At 37.0% G+C, this 18,549-nt stretch overlaps 2 protein-coding genes across 2 annotated transcripts; both read left to right on the forward strand.

Moving 5' to 3' along the window:
* Nucleotides 1-504: 504 nt before the first annotated feature.
* On the forward strand, nt 505-7,789 carry LOC135078193 (mitochondrial ribonuclease P catalytic subunit). Its single transcript, XM_063972779.1, has 5 exons — nt 505-623; nt 704-1,511; nt 1,591-1,974; nt 6,752-6,944; nt 7,611-7,789. Exons 1-5 carry the CDS (start codon nt 578-580, stop codon nt 7,776-7,778), a joined length of 1,599 nt encoding a protein of 532 aa, XP_063828849.1. The 5' UTR covers nt 505-577; the 3' UTR covers nt 7,779-7,789.
* Nucleotides 7,790-10,033: 2,244 nt separating this feature from the next.
* LOC135077900 (uncharacterized) lies at nt 10,034-12,366 on the forward strand. Its single transcript, XM_063972433.1, has 5 exons — nt 10,034-10,236; nt 10,584-10,767; nt 11,194-11,338; nt 11,642-11,753; nt 12,161-12,366. Exons 1-5 carry the CDS (start codon nt 10,119-10,121, stop codon nt 12,340-12,342), a joined length of 741 nt encoding a protein of 246 aa, XP_063828503.1. The 5' UTR covers nt 10,034-10,118; the 3' UTR covers nt 12,343-12,366.
* Nucleotides 12,367-18,549: the final 6,183 nt, after the last annotated feature.

Genomic DNA, 18,549 nt, shown 5'->3' on the forward strand with positions numbered 1-18,549 from the left:
TTATTTGATCCTTAATTCAAATTAATTTTACAAAAGCCAAAAAAAGACGCCTACTCAGTTCGCCGTTTCCCGCGCTTTCCCCGGTTTTTATGTTCCTGAGCCCCGATTACGGTAACTTTTATAACGTCTACAATCCAGACGCGTTTCTGACTCTGCGATACGATTGGTCAAAACAGCTGACGTACGCTGTTGAACGACCAATCGTATCGCAGAATCGAGAAGCGTGTCTGGATTGTTGACGTTAAAAATTACCGTAATCGGGGCTCTGGTCAGGCTATATGAAATTATGTCATAGTGATCAAAATAATCAAATGGTAAATATAAAATATGTCGTTCCGGATCCTTTTACTTGAGAATTTTTTTAAAGAAAAATGGAAATGAAGTTGATATTTATGAAATGGTATGCTCGTGAATTGCATAGCTCGCCAATACTCGCCGTGGCCAATGGCCATAGCATAGGATTGGATTAAAAAATTCAAATGTCAAATTTGACGACCTATGTTTTAGATGTTTTTAGTGTTTTGTTGAAAACATTGTCGATTTTTAATAATACGGCTCTTTTTTGGAATACGTGAACATGTTTCATTCACTATCTCGTTTATTATTATCATCACAGAATACAGGTGCAAACAAATTCTAACTCTTATCAGTTATAATTATTATACCATAAATTTGAGGTTATGTTATGTTCTACTGTTTTCAGGTTATCGTTTATCTTTAAGACTTTTGAATACTTCTACGCCTATAACACGGGGCCGGTACGCAACTGATCAGATAAAATATGTAAAATCAGTTATATCAAGTTCCAAGAATCTGGAATGGTCTACATTAAAAAAAGATACTTTAGAAATAAAGGGCTCCATCAACAGCCAAAACATAGATGCTGTGTTCTTGAAGGTGATGGTAAACGGCAGAAACTTTGAAGCGGCACTGTCTTTTGCTGAATATTTAAAGTCTAGCAATGCAGAACTGAATCTTGGTTCTATAAACGGTCTCTTGGTTTTGTTTTATGAAATGGGCAAGGAGAATGAATTATCAGAGGAGCAAAAAGCATTTATTTTAGAATCTTATAAAGATCTGTACAATAAGTATAAAGTGTTAGATTCTACGACCTGTGAGAAACTGATACATGCTCTGTGTGTGATAAATGAATGGAAAAAGGCTTTGAAAGTATTAGAGGACATCAAGCTCACTAGCAAGCCGTCTCATTCGGCTTATAGTTTGATAATTGCTAGTCTTTTCAATGTGAATAAAAAAAGTGATGCATTAAAGATCATAGCAAGAAGTGTAGCTGATGATCGGCCTATACAACACACTGCATATGTTGCGTGGATAAACTATATCATAAGGAAATACAAAGACAAGAAAACTATAACTAAGTATTTAGAGGAAATCAATATGAACATTTTCAATAACTCTGTGAGCATCTCTGAGCAGACAGCTCAGTTAGTACAGGAAACTTACAGTAATTTAAATTGGAATGCACAATTTACTAGAATAAGAAAAATAGAGTAAGTCCTCATCATTTTTTGTGTAAATATTTTCTATTGCCAATGTTATTTCTTTTACCATATTTTTTTCCATTTACAGTGGTGAATGTATGTGCTGTAACCAACAGCTGGACTGTTTAAAACTCTCAGAAGAAGAATTTCAGATGTTGCAACAGAATATAAAACAAAAACTGATAGTAGGATCTGATTTATTTTTAAAAACATCACCAGATGAGCTGGATAGGTTCCTGAGATTTGTTAACAATACTGCACCTTACGATGTGGTGTTGGATGCCTTGAATATAGCGTATATTGCCAGGAACGGTAATTTAGACAGAGTTAGTGTATTGAGCATGGTGGTGAACTATTTTGAAAGCCAGAACAAGAGGATGTTGTTATTGGGAAGAAAACACATGCTGGGCTGGCCAAGGAAACAGATGCAACAGATAATGGGTAAAACTTGCAGTTTCTTCACTGACGACTTGTAAGTTAGGTTCTGTTTAAGAAAAATAACAAACCGATTGATAATTGTTCAATTTTTTAGCGTTAAGAGTCGCATCTCAAACTAATTTGAAAATTATAATTATCTAAGTAGCTCAGTTGGAAGAGCAGTCGCCCGGCAAGCGGAAGGTCGTGGGTTCAATTCCCGCCTTAGGCAGTTTGATTTTTTCAAGTTATTTATAATTTTCAATTGATAATTATTTATTATTATTTAGTTTTAATCTTTCCGGTTCCGGTATTGTGGACGTAAACACGTATACGAATCAGCTCCGACGAAATAAATCATAAGTGCTAATAAAACTAGTGAAATTACCATCAAACTGCGAAATCATCTGAAGAAACCCACTATAACTCAAATTACGAAGAAATCTCAACAGAAAATAGTGCATAAAGTGAAATCAAGATCATTTCTTTTAAAGTTAACCTACAATAAAAGTGCGCCCACCTGTCATAAAAACAATAGTGCCAATCTAATAACATTGATTGAATGAATGAAGGAACTTGTATTTTGACAGTTCTTGTCCTAGTGTTGCCAGTAAAAATATTATAAATTCTACTAAAATATGGATCAAAATATTATGGAGTTGCTGCTAACTAAACTAGACGAGAAGCTGAAACAACAAACTTTGACAATAACAACAAATGTCACCAATAACGTCATGCAAGCTCTAGATGAAAAAATGAAAATAGTCTTGGAAGAAAACAAAACCTTAAAAACAAAAATAACAAACCTTGAACAGAAAATAGAATCTATGGAAAAGGAAAAGAGAAAGAACAACCTAGTATTTTTCGGTTTAGAAGAGAAACAGAAAACAGAATGTGAATTAGTAGATTATTTGAAAGAAATAATAGTAGATATGGGCATTTACCTGGACAGTCAAGAGATAGCCAAAATTTATAGAATCGGGCAGCGCTCAGATAAAAATCGACCGGTAGTGGTCTCCTTCACAACAACATGGAAGAAACATCTTATTCAGAAGAACAAATCCAACCTGCCACAAGGCATCTATCTTAAAGAAGACTTTCCAAAAGAAGTTTTAGAAACCCGCAGAAAACTACAACCAATGCTGGAAGAAGAAAGAAAGAAGGGAAATTTAGCTTATCTGAAATACGATAAGTTAATAGTAAAAAACCCAAAAGATGCTAACCGAGAGAAAAGGAAAAGAGAAAAGGTAGAATCGCCAGAAACAATTTCAACATGCACCAGGAAGAAACAAATTACCGACAAACGTATTGATGAGCCATCTACAAGCAATACACAAGGAGTAGTAAAACCAAGCATATTCAATTATGTGGCACGAGGTAGAGCATCATCGGTGTCTGAGCCAAAAACTTCAAAAAACTAAAAACTTCTTCCCTCAACTGGAACCCGGACAAGACAAACCAAACAACACAACAAACTAAAATAAAAACCATCAACAACACCCCAACCCCTCTCCCAAGACGGCTGGTCACCGCGGGAGATGTAGACTACCACCCTCCAACGATTTCAAAGGCCTCATCACACAAACAGAACAAAACACATAACGCTACAAGGAACAACAACAATGTCACACATATCTGTACGCTAAATACAAGAACTCTGAGGACAGAGGAGAACCTACAAGAGCTGGAATTGGCCCTTAATTACCTAAAATGGGACATAGTAGGTATCAGCGAAATGAGAAGAGAAGGAGAAGGCATAGAAGAGAGAAATAAAGAATACTATACTATAAAGGTGAAACGGCAGGCCTATATGGAACTGGATTTCTAGTGAAAAGGAGACTTCTAGCGGAGATCGAAGAGTTCATAGGGATTTCAGAAAGAATATCAATGCTAAATGTAAGACTACCCACTGGAAACAAAAAGGAACCATGGTCAATCATCCAGGCATACGCACCAACAGAACCAGTAAAGAACGAGGACATGCACAAGATTGAATCATTCTACAGTAATCTACAATCCACCATAACGCAGGCACATTCCAATCTTATAGTTATGGGTGACTTTAATGGAAAAGTAGGTACATCCAAAACAGGAGAAGAGAAGATCATTGGAAGATTTGGTCATGGACATAGAAGTAAAAATGGTCAATCACTGGTAAACTTTGCGACTGAAAATAAACTGTCCGTTATGAACAGTTTTTTCAAAAAAAGAAATTCAAGGAAATGGACCTGGATCTCACCTTGTGGAAGATACACGAATGAAATAGACTATATAATGACAAATAAAAAAGATAGGATCAAGGATGTTACTGTAATAAATAACCTGAACTTCAATACAGACCATAGAATGGTTCGTGCAATATTGGAAGGAAACCCAGTAAAGAAAACAAGAAAAACCTATAGTAAGAGACCTGAATCATACATCACCAATAAAAATCTGGAAACCTTCACGATAAATTTCAAAAACGCACTGGAAAACGAGATGGATAAATCCAACAGTAAGAATATAGAAGAAATCTACAATAAATTCATAACTACCTTAAAAAACGAGATCGACAGAACCAAATCAATGCCAAAAGAAAAAAGGATATCTACACACACCCAAGATTTACTCCAACAACGGAAAGAACTACTGAAGGATAAAAAATCTAATACAAAACAAATCACGGAAATAAGCAAGAAAATCAATGAAAATATAAAGAAGGATAACAAAGTAAGAAGAAACGATGTCATCAAATATCATATTGAAAAAACAGGAGGAATAAAGAAGGCTTATAAGAAGCTGTCAGACAAAACAGAATGGATGCCAAATCTAAAGAACAAACAGGGAATATGCACAGGGAACAGGAAGGCAATTCTCGACATTGCAACAGAGTTCTACAAAACACTTTACACAGGCATGGACTGCAACAACGAATACCAACCAAAAAACTTAAATTGTAACAACTTTAACGATGAAGCGATACCACCTATCCTCTTATCGGAAACAGAAAAAGCAATTCTAACCCAAAAAGATGGAAAATCTCCTGGACCTGATAATATCACAAACGAGATTCTGAAAGCTACTATCACCGAAACAGCTCCAGTCCTGACAAAGTTATTTAATGAAATAATAGTTAGCGAGACCATACCTACAAACTGGACAAAGTCAACGATTATACTTCTATATAAAAAAGGGAATAGGGGGGATGTAGGGAATTACAGACCCATAAGCTTAATGTCCAATATATACAAAGTCTTCTCAAAAATAATATTAGCCAGAATATCGAACACTCTTGATGAAAACCAACCTAAAGAGCAGGCAGGATTCCGAAGAGATTTCTCAACAGTAGATCACATACATGTAGTAAAACAAGTCTTACAGAAACTTCAAGAATATAATAAATCATACTATATCGGATTCATTGACTACAGCAAGGCATTCGATTCTATAGAACACAAAGCAATATGGTCAGCACTGGAGACACAAGGTGTTCACAAAAAATACATAAAATTAATACAAGAAGTATACTCAAAAAGTACAGCAGAAATACAGCTCGAAAACACTGGACCAGAGTTCCCTATAACTCGAGGTGTCAGACAAGGAGATCCGATCTCGCCTAAACTCTTTTCTGCTGTACTTGAAATGATCATCAGAGAACTTGACTGGGAGAAAAGCGGAATTAACATAAACGGAGAATTACTATCACACCTACGTTTCGCAGACGATATTGTGGTGTTCTCAGATTGCCCACAACAATTGGAAAAGATGCTACAAGAATTATGTGATGTAAGTGCCAAAGTGGGTCTTCTTATGAACACCTCAAAGACAAGAGTGATGACTAACTCAACTAAAGTAAAAATACACGTAAACAAAGTAGAAATTGAGTATGAAGATGAATACATCTATTTGGGACATCTAATTTCCAACAAAGAATGCATGGGCAAAGAAATAGATAGACGAATAACAAACACATGGAAGAGATACTGGTCACTAGCAGAGGTAATGAAAAACGGGAACCTAAAGATGTTCCACAAAAGGAAAATATTTGATGCCTGTATACTACCCTGCCTCACATATGCTTGCCAAACCTGGTCACTAACTAAGCAACAACTTAAAAAGTTAAAAGTATGCCAAAATAGTATGGAGAGAAGTGTATTGGGAGTGAAACTTAAACACAAGATAAACCTAAACACAATAAAATCAAAAACCAAATTCAGAAGTGTTGTTGCAACAATTAGAAAGTTAAAATGGAAGTGGACGGGACACCTAATGAGGGAAAAGAAAGAGAAATGGACAAGAGCCGTAACGGAATGGTATCCCCGTGAAGGAAAAAGAAGCAGAGGCAGACAAGCGAAAAGATGGGAGGACGATATCCGCGAATTAGCAGGGCCATTATGGCCACAAATGGCTAGAAACAGAGAAGCATGGAGATCATTGGAGGAGGCCTATGTCCAAGGACAAACTGGAGATGAGTGCAACTAAATTGTAAAATGAAATGTTAATGTTGTAAAAATACCTTGTAATCCAGTAATAAAGGCTTATATTATTATTATTATTATTATAGTTTTAATTTTATGTCTAATCCAATAATTGTTGGCCATAGCAATAGTTACTTCATGTTGGAGTCACTGTAATGTTGCACTACAACAACTGGAGTGCACTTGTTTAAATTTAATATGTTGGTTGACCATAATAATATTATCTCATTCCAACTTTGTTTGGTGGTACATTTACTCTGCTATGCTGGCCATACTTTTCTTTCCATGTTTGCCACACTTGCAATCCTTGCAAGTAGGAATAAGGAAAAAATTATATGCATGATCCATTTATAAACATTCCATTAACTCTTTCAGATCTCAAGATGACCCATACTTCATAACAGCAGCAATCCTCAGTGGTTCCCACACAGACATTGTATCCAAGGACTTGCTCCGAGGCCACCAGTTCTTGCTGAAGGATGAGCAGCTGAGGCTTGTGTTCCGAAGGTGGCAGTGGCAGCACCAGTGCATGGTGTTCTTGAATAAGAGGCGGAAACTTATTGTGCAGGTATGTGAATATTCCTATTGCTAATTGATTTTTTTTTTGCTTACTGAGTAATATCTGAGTGTAATAGCTCGCGCGCACGTAGCGACGTGGCAGTGACAGAAACTTTTTTGTCACCTCCATACATCTTTAAAGGAGTGACGAAACAGTTACGGCAACAAAAGTCACCCGTGCGCCCGAGCCCTAAGAGCACACAAAGAATAAATAAATAAATGCCCATGGACATTTTACATAGCGCCATCTAGTTTATATGTATAGCGCCAAATAATCGAAGTTTGAATAGTCAAATAGTCAATATTGTTTAGACCAGTGTTTTTCAACCTTTTTCATCACACAACCCCCTTAGTATGAAAAAATATTTTGCGACTGGCTGGGGCCGATCGCTTTCTTTTCATGCATTTTTAACCGACTTAAAAAAGTTACAAAGATGTTGTAGGGACCGAATACTTCAATCCATACAACATTTACGCATTTGCATAGTTAGATTTCTGATAAAACTTTACTTTTTTTTACTGAAGTACCTAGTTTAAGACCTCTTGCGATCCCCCAGGGGGTCGCGACCCACAGGTTGAAAAAGACTGGTTTAGACCATAGACAATCTAGTTAAGTCTTTGGTACCATTAGTGAATTAGTGGAACAAAGTTACATATTATTCTCTGTTGTCCACAGCCACCTCTCAAGTTCACTCCCTGCGCCCAGAAGAAGAACGGCGCTTGGCATTTAGTCTACGAGAAGCCCCACGAGACTGACTCCTTCGGGCCGCAGATCAATGACGGAACGCCCGACCTAACTACCTGGCTCTGTCTACGGCCCCCGAATGCTTCGGTCAATAAATGATGTACTTTTTATGATTGTGTATTATTTGCTATTTATTTTGCCCTTGAGAGATGAGTATGAACATCATGCAACAAGAAATTCCTATAGCTCGCAGAATTGCTAAAATCAAGTGGCAGTGGGCGGGGCACATAGCTCGTAGAGACGATGGCCGTTGGGGCAGGAAAGTTCTCGAGTGGCGACCACGGGCTGGAAGACGTAGCGTGGGCAGGGCTCCTACTAGGTGGACCGACGATCTGGTGAAGGTCGCGAGAAGAGCCTGGATGCGGGCAGCGCAGGACCGTTCATTATGGAAAACCTTGAGGGAGGCGTTTGTCCAGCAGTGGACGTCATTTGGCTGAAACGAACGAACGAACAAGAAATTCCATCCAACCTCATTATCTTCATCATAGTGGTCGACTGAAGCAGACTGGGTAGATTCCTTGTGACTTTTCTTCATGAGGGTTCAATCTGCAAAGGGTCGGTTAAATCATAAAACCGGCCAAAAAGTATAATTAAGGTAAGTGCCCCCTACTTCGGTATATTAAGGCTCTTACGACTTTAACAATTTATTTAAAAATAACCAAGGATGATATCAATATGAAAGCTTTTGTATGCTAAAGTTTGGTCTTTTGACAGTAACTTAATACATAAATTATAGTTATATTGTTTAAACTTTTTTTAATATTAATTGTTCTGCGGACCTCTTGTTTGGATCCTGTTTCGTGATAAAATTTTGCTCTGTTTCTAAGTTCGTGAACTCATGTCCCCTATTTCGGGATAAAGTTTTACGCATCGAGTTAGGATATTTTAATAATGATTAAGGGTTTAATAAATTTAAAAACGATAGTATAAATTTAGAATAAAATAATTCTGTGAAATTGACGATATTACTTACCTGAAATATTCATGACAAATAATGTGAGTCTGTCTAGCTAGGTAGGTACGTACCTTCGTATAAAGTTTTGATTTATTATTCTAACAATATGTGAAAATATTTATATAACTATCAGAAATGTAGGGGGGCCTTACCCCCCCCCTCCCCTCCCCTTCGTACCCATAAAATTTAGATTTTTTATTTCTAACGATGTGAAAATATTCATACAAGTCTAAATTTAAAAAATGAGGAGGGGGACTAACCCCCCACCCCTGGTGCTGCTTCAAGTGAGGGTAGTCCCCCCCTGAAAATAACCCCATATACGCCAATGACTCATAATAAAAATTAATTAATTTATTACTTAGGTACCTACCTAAGTATTACTACCTACCTACCTACTTACCTAAGTATTAAAAACTAAAAAATATGTCGATTTCTTTGATGTTATGTGTCATACAAGTACCTAACACTATACATTTATATATCACGAACTTGGGAAAAAGTAACAATAATTACGGTTTCTTGTTTCGTGATACTGATTATTCCAAATTCCCCAAGTAAAATTCATGGATTATTGTTAAATTGTGTCAATTAACTATTATCTATCCCATATAAAATACAAATAAACCAAGATAAATAAAACGAATCGAATTAAAACCAAAATTACGCTCGTAGAACTTATGCTAATTTATCTTAAAATTGGTCATTTAAGTGAACTTTAAACTCGTGTCATATAAATTCTAGTGAACGAAACACATACCGAATTTAGATCATGAGAAACTTAAATAAATGTATTATTTGTTTCATAACTTACATTTCAATTATCATAAATAATTATTTAAAAACCAAGCATCAAAATATTATCCATAATATCCTTGATTCGGTAGTATCACGAAACAGGGGACACCCGAAAAATAATATGTACGCTATTTCGTGAGTCAATTAATCGCAATTTTAAAGGAATTCTACGTTTTCATATAACTTTTTTCTAAGCCAAATCAATTGTCAAGGAACACATGAAACCACTATTACAAGCTTTATGCAAATGGACGTTACTTCACCTTTTTATAAGCTTAAGAAGTTGGAGCGCTAATCTTACGGTGAGAGCAACATTTTCACCCCGCACGGCTGTTTTTGGCTCTCTGAGAGTTTGAAGCTTCGTATTGCTCTCATTTTTGGCGCCACAATGTTGTTACTTGGTTTTTTAGATAGCTTAAATAATAGAGTTTTTGTAGTAATAAAGAATTTTTATAAATAATATTCTATTTGCTTATTATTTGAGCTAGAAAAAAAACTTACGAACTTACGTACTATCACGAACTAGTAGCCGTTTACCTTATATTATATGTAAGAAGTTTCGCTTTTATTATGAAAAAAATAGGAAAAGTCACACTGACGAACAGTGTCATGTCATTCGCAACCATCACGAATGAAAAAATATCCAACTTTTGGCTGAACGCGTGAAATTTCAAGTGTATCTTACCAAGATGCCGCCCAAAGGGAAGAATCTGGAGCAGACTCCTTCTAAAATAGGTAAAGGGTCGAAGGCCGACCTGGCTTCGCAGTCCGAGCAGAACGTGAAGATCATAAAGAATGTCAATTCAGGTAAAAAGTCACCAGTTATCCACTCTGTGCCTGAACCATGATTCTTGAAAGTAGTCGACCAAGAAATAGTAGGTACCTATGTCCATAGGAAATGTGCGTTAAGAATGCTTACTTCCTACCCTCTGGCCCTTATTTACTCTGTAGCATGCCCAATTGAAACAGGAAAACCGCTTGCCCCTGCGGCCCTGTTAAAACCTTTATCGATATACTAACCAATAATATCCTGGTGAGAACATTAGGAAGAAGGCAACAGCTAGTAATTTGGCTTCACGCACATTAAATGTAAAATCTACCTCTATTAAAGTGGCATAAGACACGCTGTTCCTATTCATTTGAATTTCCCGTAGGCGACGCTCCTGGCAAGCCGATATCCCCGCGCATGCGGCGTACGATGGAACGTGTAGAAATGTTGGCGAGGCCCACCGCGCGGCGCCTGCGCTCGCTTTGGGACGAGAAATGCGCCATCTTGCCCAAGGAGCGCCGGGACAAGATCAAGAGCGCTCTGGAGGAGGAGTACTTCTTGAGTCCTGAGTAAGGGAGTGATTTCAAACGGTTTACAAAGTTCTACTGTTACCTTGTTAGAGCCAGGCGTCATGCTGGCCTGTAACCAGCTTTGTATTGCGAAGCTTACTTATACTTAGTTGGTTTGGTTGAGCTCACTAAGTTAGCTAAGGCTACGTAGCTGAGACGCTTCCTGCAAGCTGATATCCCCGCGCATGCGGCGCACCATGGAGCGCTCTGGAGGAGGAATAAGTAAGTACCTACTTATTGAGTTCTGAGTAAGCGGGTGATCTGAGACTGTTTATTATGAAGTTCTGTCGTCTTGTTAGAGCTTCGTCAGCCCAAGAGTGATGATTCACACTGCGGCGCTGGTTCTTGACAGGAACCAGTCGATTTTACTTGATTGTAAGATCGCTAATATTGCAGGGCAAATACCTAATGCCGTATTCTATACAGACAAACGGAACAATACTTCCAAGCGCTGACGGAGTCGTCGCGGCGCTGGTCGGGCCCCGGCGGCATGGTGGTGCGCAAGGAGCACGGCGAGAAGTCCAAGGATCTGCGCCTGAGGCAGAAGTGGCTCGTCAACTTTAGCGCTCAGGTTTGAGTGTTTAAGGACCTACCTACCTAAGTGAATTTGCCTCCCTAGACAATTAGTGATACTTTTTGATAGATACGAAAGTCGAAATCCTTTAGGGATTAAAGTAACTCATAATAAACAAAAATGCCGGAGTGAAGGCCATTCCAAATTACAAGTCAAGTTTATCCACTTGCATAGAGGGGCAGGTTTGAACTGCAGGCTAAATAGAAGAGATAAATGTAAGTTATGATTAATCTACAGCTACAGCTAACACATTTTATGGAACTTTATTTAATGTTAAGTTACTACCATTTTTCCATAAAGGTGGCGTACCGGCTCTGCGACTACATAGCCAAGGGCCAGAAGGAGATGCTGGTGTCGAACAGGCTACGGAGCATCGCCGACGTCGTCCTTGAGAGAGTCGCTGAAATATTGGGTAAATACATTGTTATGTTATTCACAGTAAACTTAACTCAAGACATCATTATATTTGTGAATTTACAAGTATGTAACATTCTTGTTAAACATGTTTTCACGTGGTAAATGCACAGCAAGTACCTATTGTGTCAGTTTAGAGCGATAAAAATGACTCCAGCTGTCTAGGGCTCACCAGCTACTAATGATTATTAGGTAAGTGCCAGGATGAGGCATGGTAGCTATGTAGAATAAGGCCTATTTGTGGCAAAAACAAAATGATCGCATCTCGCTTGCTTGGGCTGGGGTCTCAAATTTTCCCAGCTTATGCTAACTTATGAGCAAGATAACCTGACAGCCTTACCTCGCTTTTTATGCTTGCTTCTCAATTTAAGCTCTGCTTTTTCCAACTAACTTATCACTCACCAGGGGAGCCCAAGCCGTCCCGCACTCACCCCGGTCGCCTGGCCCGCTTCATGGTGGCCATATCCGACCGCATCGCAGTCTGGATAGAAAACGCCGTGTACCGCGCCGATGCTCTGGAACCGAGAGAGTCCGGCATGACTGACGAGCACATGAGGCTCGATGCGGAAAAACCACTCGTGTGCTAGTGCTGGAAAGTCCATTTTACAGTGTCAGGTAAGAAAAATAAATTTAAAGCGAAAAACACACAGAGGCTGTAGGCGTTCCGGTAGCAGATTGTACCGCTATCGCGGTTTCTCTATCGGCAACTACTAAAATATTATAAAATGCAGTCTGGCCAAGCACTTGTGTGTTGTAAGTTTCACAGTAATTAAACAGAGAATGAAAAAACCAATTAGGTACTACCCAAATTCATAATAGGTAGCATGCTTTTAATTCAAATAACAATGTTTCACACAGAAATTGAATTTGCGACCTGGGTTTACGACGCGTTTTAAGCGACCAAAATCCGAAAAAAGCCACTGTATAAGCTATAGATGTAAAGAATTTCCGCAGTAATGTAATCTATAGTATAGAGTATATTTTATGACCTTGCAATCTTTTTCCGGAATCTTTTAACTAACATAATTATGAAATTATAAAATACATAATCTTATTTAATAACTGCGGCACTTATGTAAACAACAAGATCGTACGATGACTAGATGCATTATACATGGGCACACCCACTTTTGATCCAGATTTAATCATACTCATTGCCGCTTAGGTATATTTATATCGCAGTCATCGCAGATTATGGCTCAGACCTAAGCAGTAAATAAGCAAATAATCTATTTAATTTACTAAAAATAACTTGATTTCAAGTTAAACACTCAAGTCGATTGATATAACTTATTCATGTTTACGATGATACTGTTCGAGTAGAATCTCGATCTTATATCAAAGTAAATAGATAGAATATAATTTAGGTTAAAATATTGATATTGTTTACACAGGGAGAGAACATTAAACCCCTTACTAATAAAAAGTTACACAGTTGTTGAACACTGTTTTAAAATGACATTTCCATACTAAATGTCACTTTAAAACACTGTTCAACGAGCGTGTAAGTTTTATAAGTAGTTCACAAGCGGCATTTTCTTTTCAACATTTTCAATAGATTCAAATGCGAGTAGAACCGTAGGTAGGTATAGGCTAGTATAATAACCTAACAACTAGCTGATTGGTCATTACTATGCAGCCTTTGTGACAAGTTGTCATACTAGGCATAGCTGAACAGGGTCGGACTGGGCCGGAAGGGCCCGGGTGGCTGATAGCAATCCCGAGGCCCGAGACTAGATCATGGTGATGGGATACTATCGAAAAATACTGAGATACACAAATTGAGATAAACAAACTTTAAAAAATTTATTACAATACTAAAATAAAGTAAAATAATAAGTAGGTATTTACTAATAACAAATAATAATATAAAGCTAGCCAATCAACATTTTTTTTAAAACAGGAGAACTTTCAGCTAAGCTGTTAATGACTCGATCGTAAAAGCTGCTGTTTTCGTAATCCTTGATTAGATCCGATTCTGTATTTAATACAGTGTGAGTTACGATAAAGTGCACATATGAAATTAGGTGAAACTAGATCTATTTTTATCGACAAAAAACAGGTCAAAATTTTTTTGAGATTTTTTTAAAAAATTTTAAGGATTTTTTTTCTTCCAATTACTTATTGTAAAGAAAACGTAATAACTTTTAAACTAAGAGGTATATCCTGTAAAAACAGTAATAATGCTAAATAACAGACGATACTAAAAAAATACATAAAATACTCAGAAAATGCCAACAAATAATAAAAAATGATACTTTTTGAAAAAAATCTGCTTTTAAATTCGTGTATTTTTGGTTATTTGATAAATTTCTCCAAAAAAAGCCCCTATAACAGGTGGTTTTTATTACTTTGCATTATTCTCTATCGTATTACCTTTGTAAAACCAAAAATCGCATGTCTCTATCCCTATCACAACATTTGCTATGATCGTTTGAACTAAGCCTCTCCGGGCGCGCCATTCAACGCTTCGTTAACAACGAAACTGAAAAGCTCTAGATTTGTAATTTTGATAAAGACAAGTTAGATTTCAAATAAAAACCAAAGATTTCGAAGTAAAATAAGCATGTTAGTTAAAATTAAAATTGTCCCTACCTGTAAGATAAGATAAGATAAGATAAGATAAGATAAGCATTTATTGTTAATTGTGTTGATACAGTGGTGTTACATAAAAGGCACATAATGCTAAAGTACACAATTTATCCATTTCGGACGTACAATATAAATTGTCAAAAACATAATTAATTATTAATTGGATTATTATTTTGCAATGTCAGTTATTATAAAATTATTCATTACATTACATTAAAATATTCATTTAAATTATAAAAAGATTTGTCAAATAACCAGTCTTTGAGCGTTCGTTTAAATTTGATTCCCTCTAATTGTTTTATATTATTTGGCAATCGATTGAATATTTTTATTCCAGTTACGTATGTACTTTTTTCATAAATGTAACTAGAGGGTTTTACAACACACATATTATATTTATGTTGCGAACGTAGATTGTGCTTAGTATCACTTTTTTTACAAAACAAATATTTATGGTCTTTGACAAAAACACATATTTCTAGTATATATATACACGTCACAGTTAAGAATTTATAGTCTTTGAATACATTTCTTAATGATACATATTTATTTATATTATACATAATACGCAGACATTTTTTTTGGAGTATAAAAGTGGACTCAACATTTACAGAGTTACCCCAAAAAATTATGCCATAAGTCAAGAGGGGGTACACATATCCATAGTAAGCGTTTTTCGCAACGTCAATTGATGATATATTTGTCAATATTGAGATAGCATAACAACTACTAGAGATTCTTTTATTAATGGATTCGATATGTGCTTTTATGTAGCGGAGAATAATGTTGTGGTAGGCCTTTGTTCAAACTATCATAGAAAATGTTGTGATAGGGATAGAGACATGCGATTTTTGGTTTTACAAAGGTAATACGATAGAGAATAATACAAAGCAATAAAAACCACCTGTTATAGGGGCATTTTTTGGAGAAAACCAAAAAAACACGAATTTATAAGCAGATTTTTTTCAAAAAGTATCATTTTTTATTATTTGTTGGCATTTTCTTAGTATTTTTTTAGTATCTTCTGTTATTTAGCATTATCACTGTTTTTATTTTATCAGGATATACCTCTTAGTTTAAAAGTTATTACGTTTTCTTTACAATAAGTAATTTTAAGAAAATAAATTATATAAAAAATAAAATAAAAATCTCAAAAAAATTTTGACCTCTTTTTTGTCGATAAAAATAGGTCTAGTTTCACCTAATTTCATATGTACACTTTATCGTGACTCACACTGTATAATTAACGAATCTAACAGTTCTTGCCCCAGTAGAGAACGAAGTCTCGTTTTAATGCGCTTTAATGCTGAAAATCGTCTCTCACAAGTCACTTGCGTGAATGAAATTGTGAGAATTAAACACTGTAATTACATAAAAAAAGCAAAATAAAACTCCCATCATTTTCCGGCAATTTTCCGAGTATTGCATTTATTAGAGAACGCAATTTTATTTTTGGGATATGTGTGGGTCAATGTGGTCAATAGAAGCTTAACCTCAAGTTTTTGGGGTCGCCACCCTTGTCCCCCAACCGCCATCTTGAAAAAAGGGGTGAAAACACTTTTTTAAGCGTCTTACAAAAATTCGCTGTGTCATAATTTGTAGCAAATTGTTTTGCCTACAAATATGTTTACACAGGCCCCTCTTTCCCACTGGGCACTTTGGGCACGTGCCCAGGGCCCCACGACGGAAGGGGCCCCCGTCTGCTCAAAAGACCTTTTTCCAGATGATAAGACCCCCCTTGATCCTTAAGTGCCCAGGGCCCCTAGTAAGTTCTCTTTCAAGGTCACTAACATAATTATTATTACTGGACGGGATTATTACTGATGGAAGAAACATATTCCATAAACAACAACCACTCACCGATCACAGCGGGCATCAGCTCGTGATACACGATGTGCTGGTAACTACATAGCAATGTTCACGTCCCTGGCGACCTGGTAAAGCTTGTCGTCGCCCCAGCAAGGGTTGAGCTCGTGCAGCTTGTCGGCCAAGTAATTGTGGTTGCGGAACAGCCAGAAGATCAGGTTGACCTGATCTCAACATCAATGCCGTGGAGAGCGTTGTGCTTAGCTAAATTATGTTTTTGTGACGAGTGGTTTCCCCACAATAGTCCAGCGGCGGCGGGGTTCAAACCAGTGTTCCTTGGATCCCGAGTCGGCCAGTCTGACATCTTCACCGTTCGGTATTGTAGCTTTGTTCTATAGTTCAGGATTCTATGTGAGTATCTACTGCTTGACTGCCAAAAATCCAACCAATGAAGGCCAGGGCATCATGAAAGAAACATAAATGGTCAAAGCCCTCTTTCCCACTGGGCACTTTAGGCACGTGCTCAGGGCCCCGCGACGGAGGGGGCCCCCGTCTGTCCGTCTCAAAATACCTTCTTCTAGATGACAAGGACCCCCTTGATCCGTAAGTGCCCAGGGCCCCTAGTAGGTTAAAGAAGGCCCTGTGTTTACATAACTTTTTGTCCTAAATTAAATTAGAGAAGTTATACATAAGCAAAAAGGATTTTTTTTTGCTTATAACTTCTTCAATCTTTAATTTAAGGCAAAAATTTATATTAACATATTTGTAGGCAAAGCAATTTTCTACAAATTATGACTGTACAATTTTTTTGTACGACGCATAGTTTCCGAGACATGCACGCGGGCAACCGTAGCACAGGGGCCCGCGCAGCGTGGCCCCGCAACCCAGGCCGTGGGGGGCCCGCGCAGGCTGGGGCCCGGCTGGCAAATGCCACCCCGACTGTATGGCCAGTCCGACGCTGTAGCTGAATATTCATGTATTCAAATACCTTATTAGTCTGCATTATTGTCTAGTATATCCATATTTTTATTGGTCTTTGTAACAATAAATAATTCAAGATAGGCCTTAGAAACCGTTGTTATAGTTAAATAGCACAAAATAGTTAATTCATAAATTGTTGTTTATTTAGGTAGCGACTCTAATGCGTTTAAGTCTTTTCAAGCCTACGAAATCCTTCGTAGCGAAGCCGTAGCAGCCAAATAATTTGCGTTGCAATACTTTTGGCTACATGAATAAACTGGTATCCTTCCGTTTGGACAAATTACTTTTCGCCAAATTTCACTTCGCAAATAACTTATCGTTCATTTCCCAAATGAACTTTTAGCAACTGTACTTTTCGCAACTAATTCATTAGGTCAAATTACCATTTAGCAAAATTTTACTTGGCAAATTTTTATATAGCAAATGTTTTATTTTGCCAAATATTATATCCCAAATAATTTGTTTGGTCAAATTGACACTTCACATACTTACCCACCGTTACCCACAAATCAAAGCATAAAGTACATGATCGTGGTTTTCACAAGAATTTTATGTAAAACAAAGAGATAGCAGAAAATAGTGTGGTTGCAAAAAGTAGGTATTGCAGAAAATAGTAGGTTAGGTATATCTCCAGAGTTGAAACCTTCCTGACAAAAACACTGATAACTTTAATTACTGGCCAATGGACAAACTAGGTATTATAACAACCCTACCCCCAGATTTCGACTCTATATCATGCGTAAATAATGATTTATTATTACATATCTCTGTTTAAAATGTTAGCTTTCTAACGTTATTATTAACGTTGACATTGAATCATGGGCGGGAAGTATGTCCACTTTGTACACAGTATTAATATTAACGAGAGACTGGTATGATAAGAAGTCTGCTACATTGTTGTATTGGAAAATTAATGTTTTTATTTATACGAATCTAGAATGGACCTGAAGTTGTTTTTGAGAATTCTTGGGGCAAACTTATTAGGAAGTTTTAGGTAAATATTTGTTGAGCTTTTTCATGATTTCATTTATCCGCAGCAAGAAAGGTTCAGAGCTGACTGTTACTTCAATTCTTCGAATCATTTTTATAGTTCTTGTAACTCACGAAGGCCAGTGAGCTTTACTTGTGTGTGTCCGTGTACATGCACATAACGATAGTGTAATGTCTATCAAAACTTTTGAAAAAACGAACAGTAGAGAGCCACCACATGTAAAGCTCACTAACTATATTATTATTATTATGTTTGTACGCTTTGGAGCTCACGGGTCAAAAGTGGCCCGGTCCTTTATAAGGCTTGCGTGGGGATACAGATCGAACACGTAGAGGCCGTTTTAAGCGTAAAATAATCGACAAAGGTGAAAGTGGTGCACATGCTGGATCCAGTCTCTGACTATATCATGGGATGTAGCCAGAGA

The sequence above is a fragment of the Ostrinia nubilalis genome, chromosome 14 (assembly GCF_963855985.1).
Source record: "Ostrinia nubilalis chromosome 14, ilOstNubi1.1, whole genome shotgun sequence".
NCBI classification, from domain to species: Eukaryota; Metazoa; Arthropoda; class Insecta; order Lepidoptera; family Crambidae; genus Ostrinia; species Ostrinia nubilalis.

What these genes read in the sequence shown, in the direction of transcription:
- LOC135077900 (XM_063972433.1), top strand. Translation starts at nt 10,119, where the DNA reads ATGCCGCCCAAAGGGAAGAATCTGGAGCAGACTCCTTCTAAAATAGGT. An exon ending in CATAAAGAATGTCAATTCAG is followed by an intron (nt 10,237 to 10,583) that starts GTAAAAAGTCAC and finishes AATTTCCCGTAG; the next exon opens with GCGACGCTCCTGGCAAGCCG. An exon ending in GAGTACTTCTTGAGTCCTGA is followed by an intron (nt 10,768 to 11,193) that starts GTAAGGGAGTGA and finishes TATTCTATACAG; the next exon opens with ACAAACGGAACAATACTTCC.
- LOC135078193 (XM_063972779.1), top strand. Translation starts at nt 578, where the DNA reads ATGTTTCATTCACTATCTCGTTTATTATTATCATCACAGAATACAG. An exon ending in ACTAGAATAAGAAAAATAGA is followed by an intron (nt 1,512 to 1,590) that starts GTAAGTCCTCAT and finishes TTCCATTTACAG; the next exon opens with TGGTGAATGTATGTGCTGTA. An exon ending in GGCGGAAACTTATTGTGCAG is followed by an intron (nt 6,945 to 7,610) that starts GTATGTGAATAT and finishes TGTTGTCCACAG; the next exon opens with CCACCTCTCAAGTTCACTCC.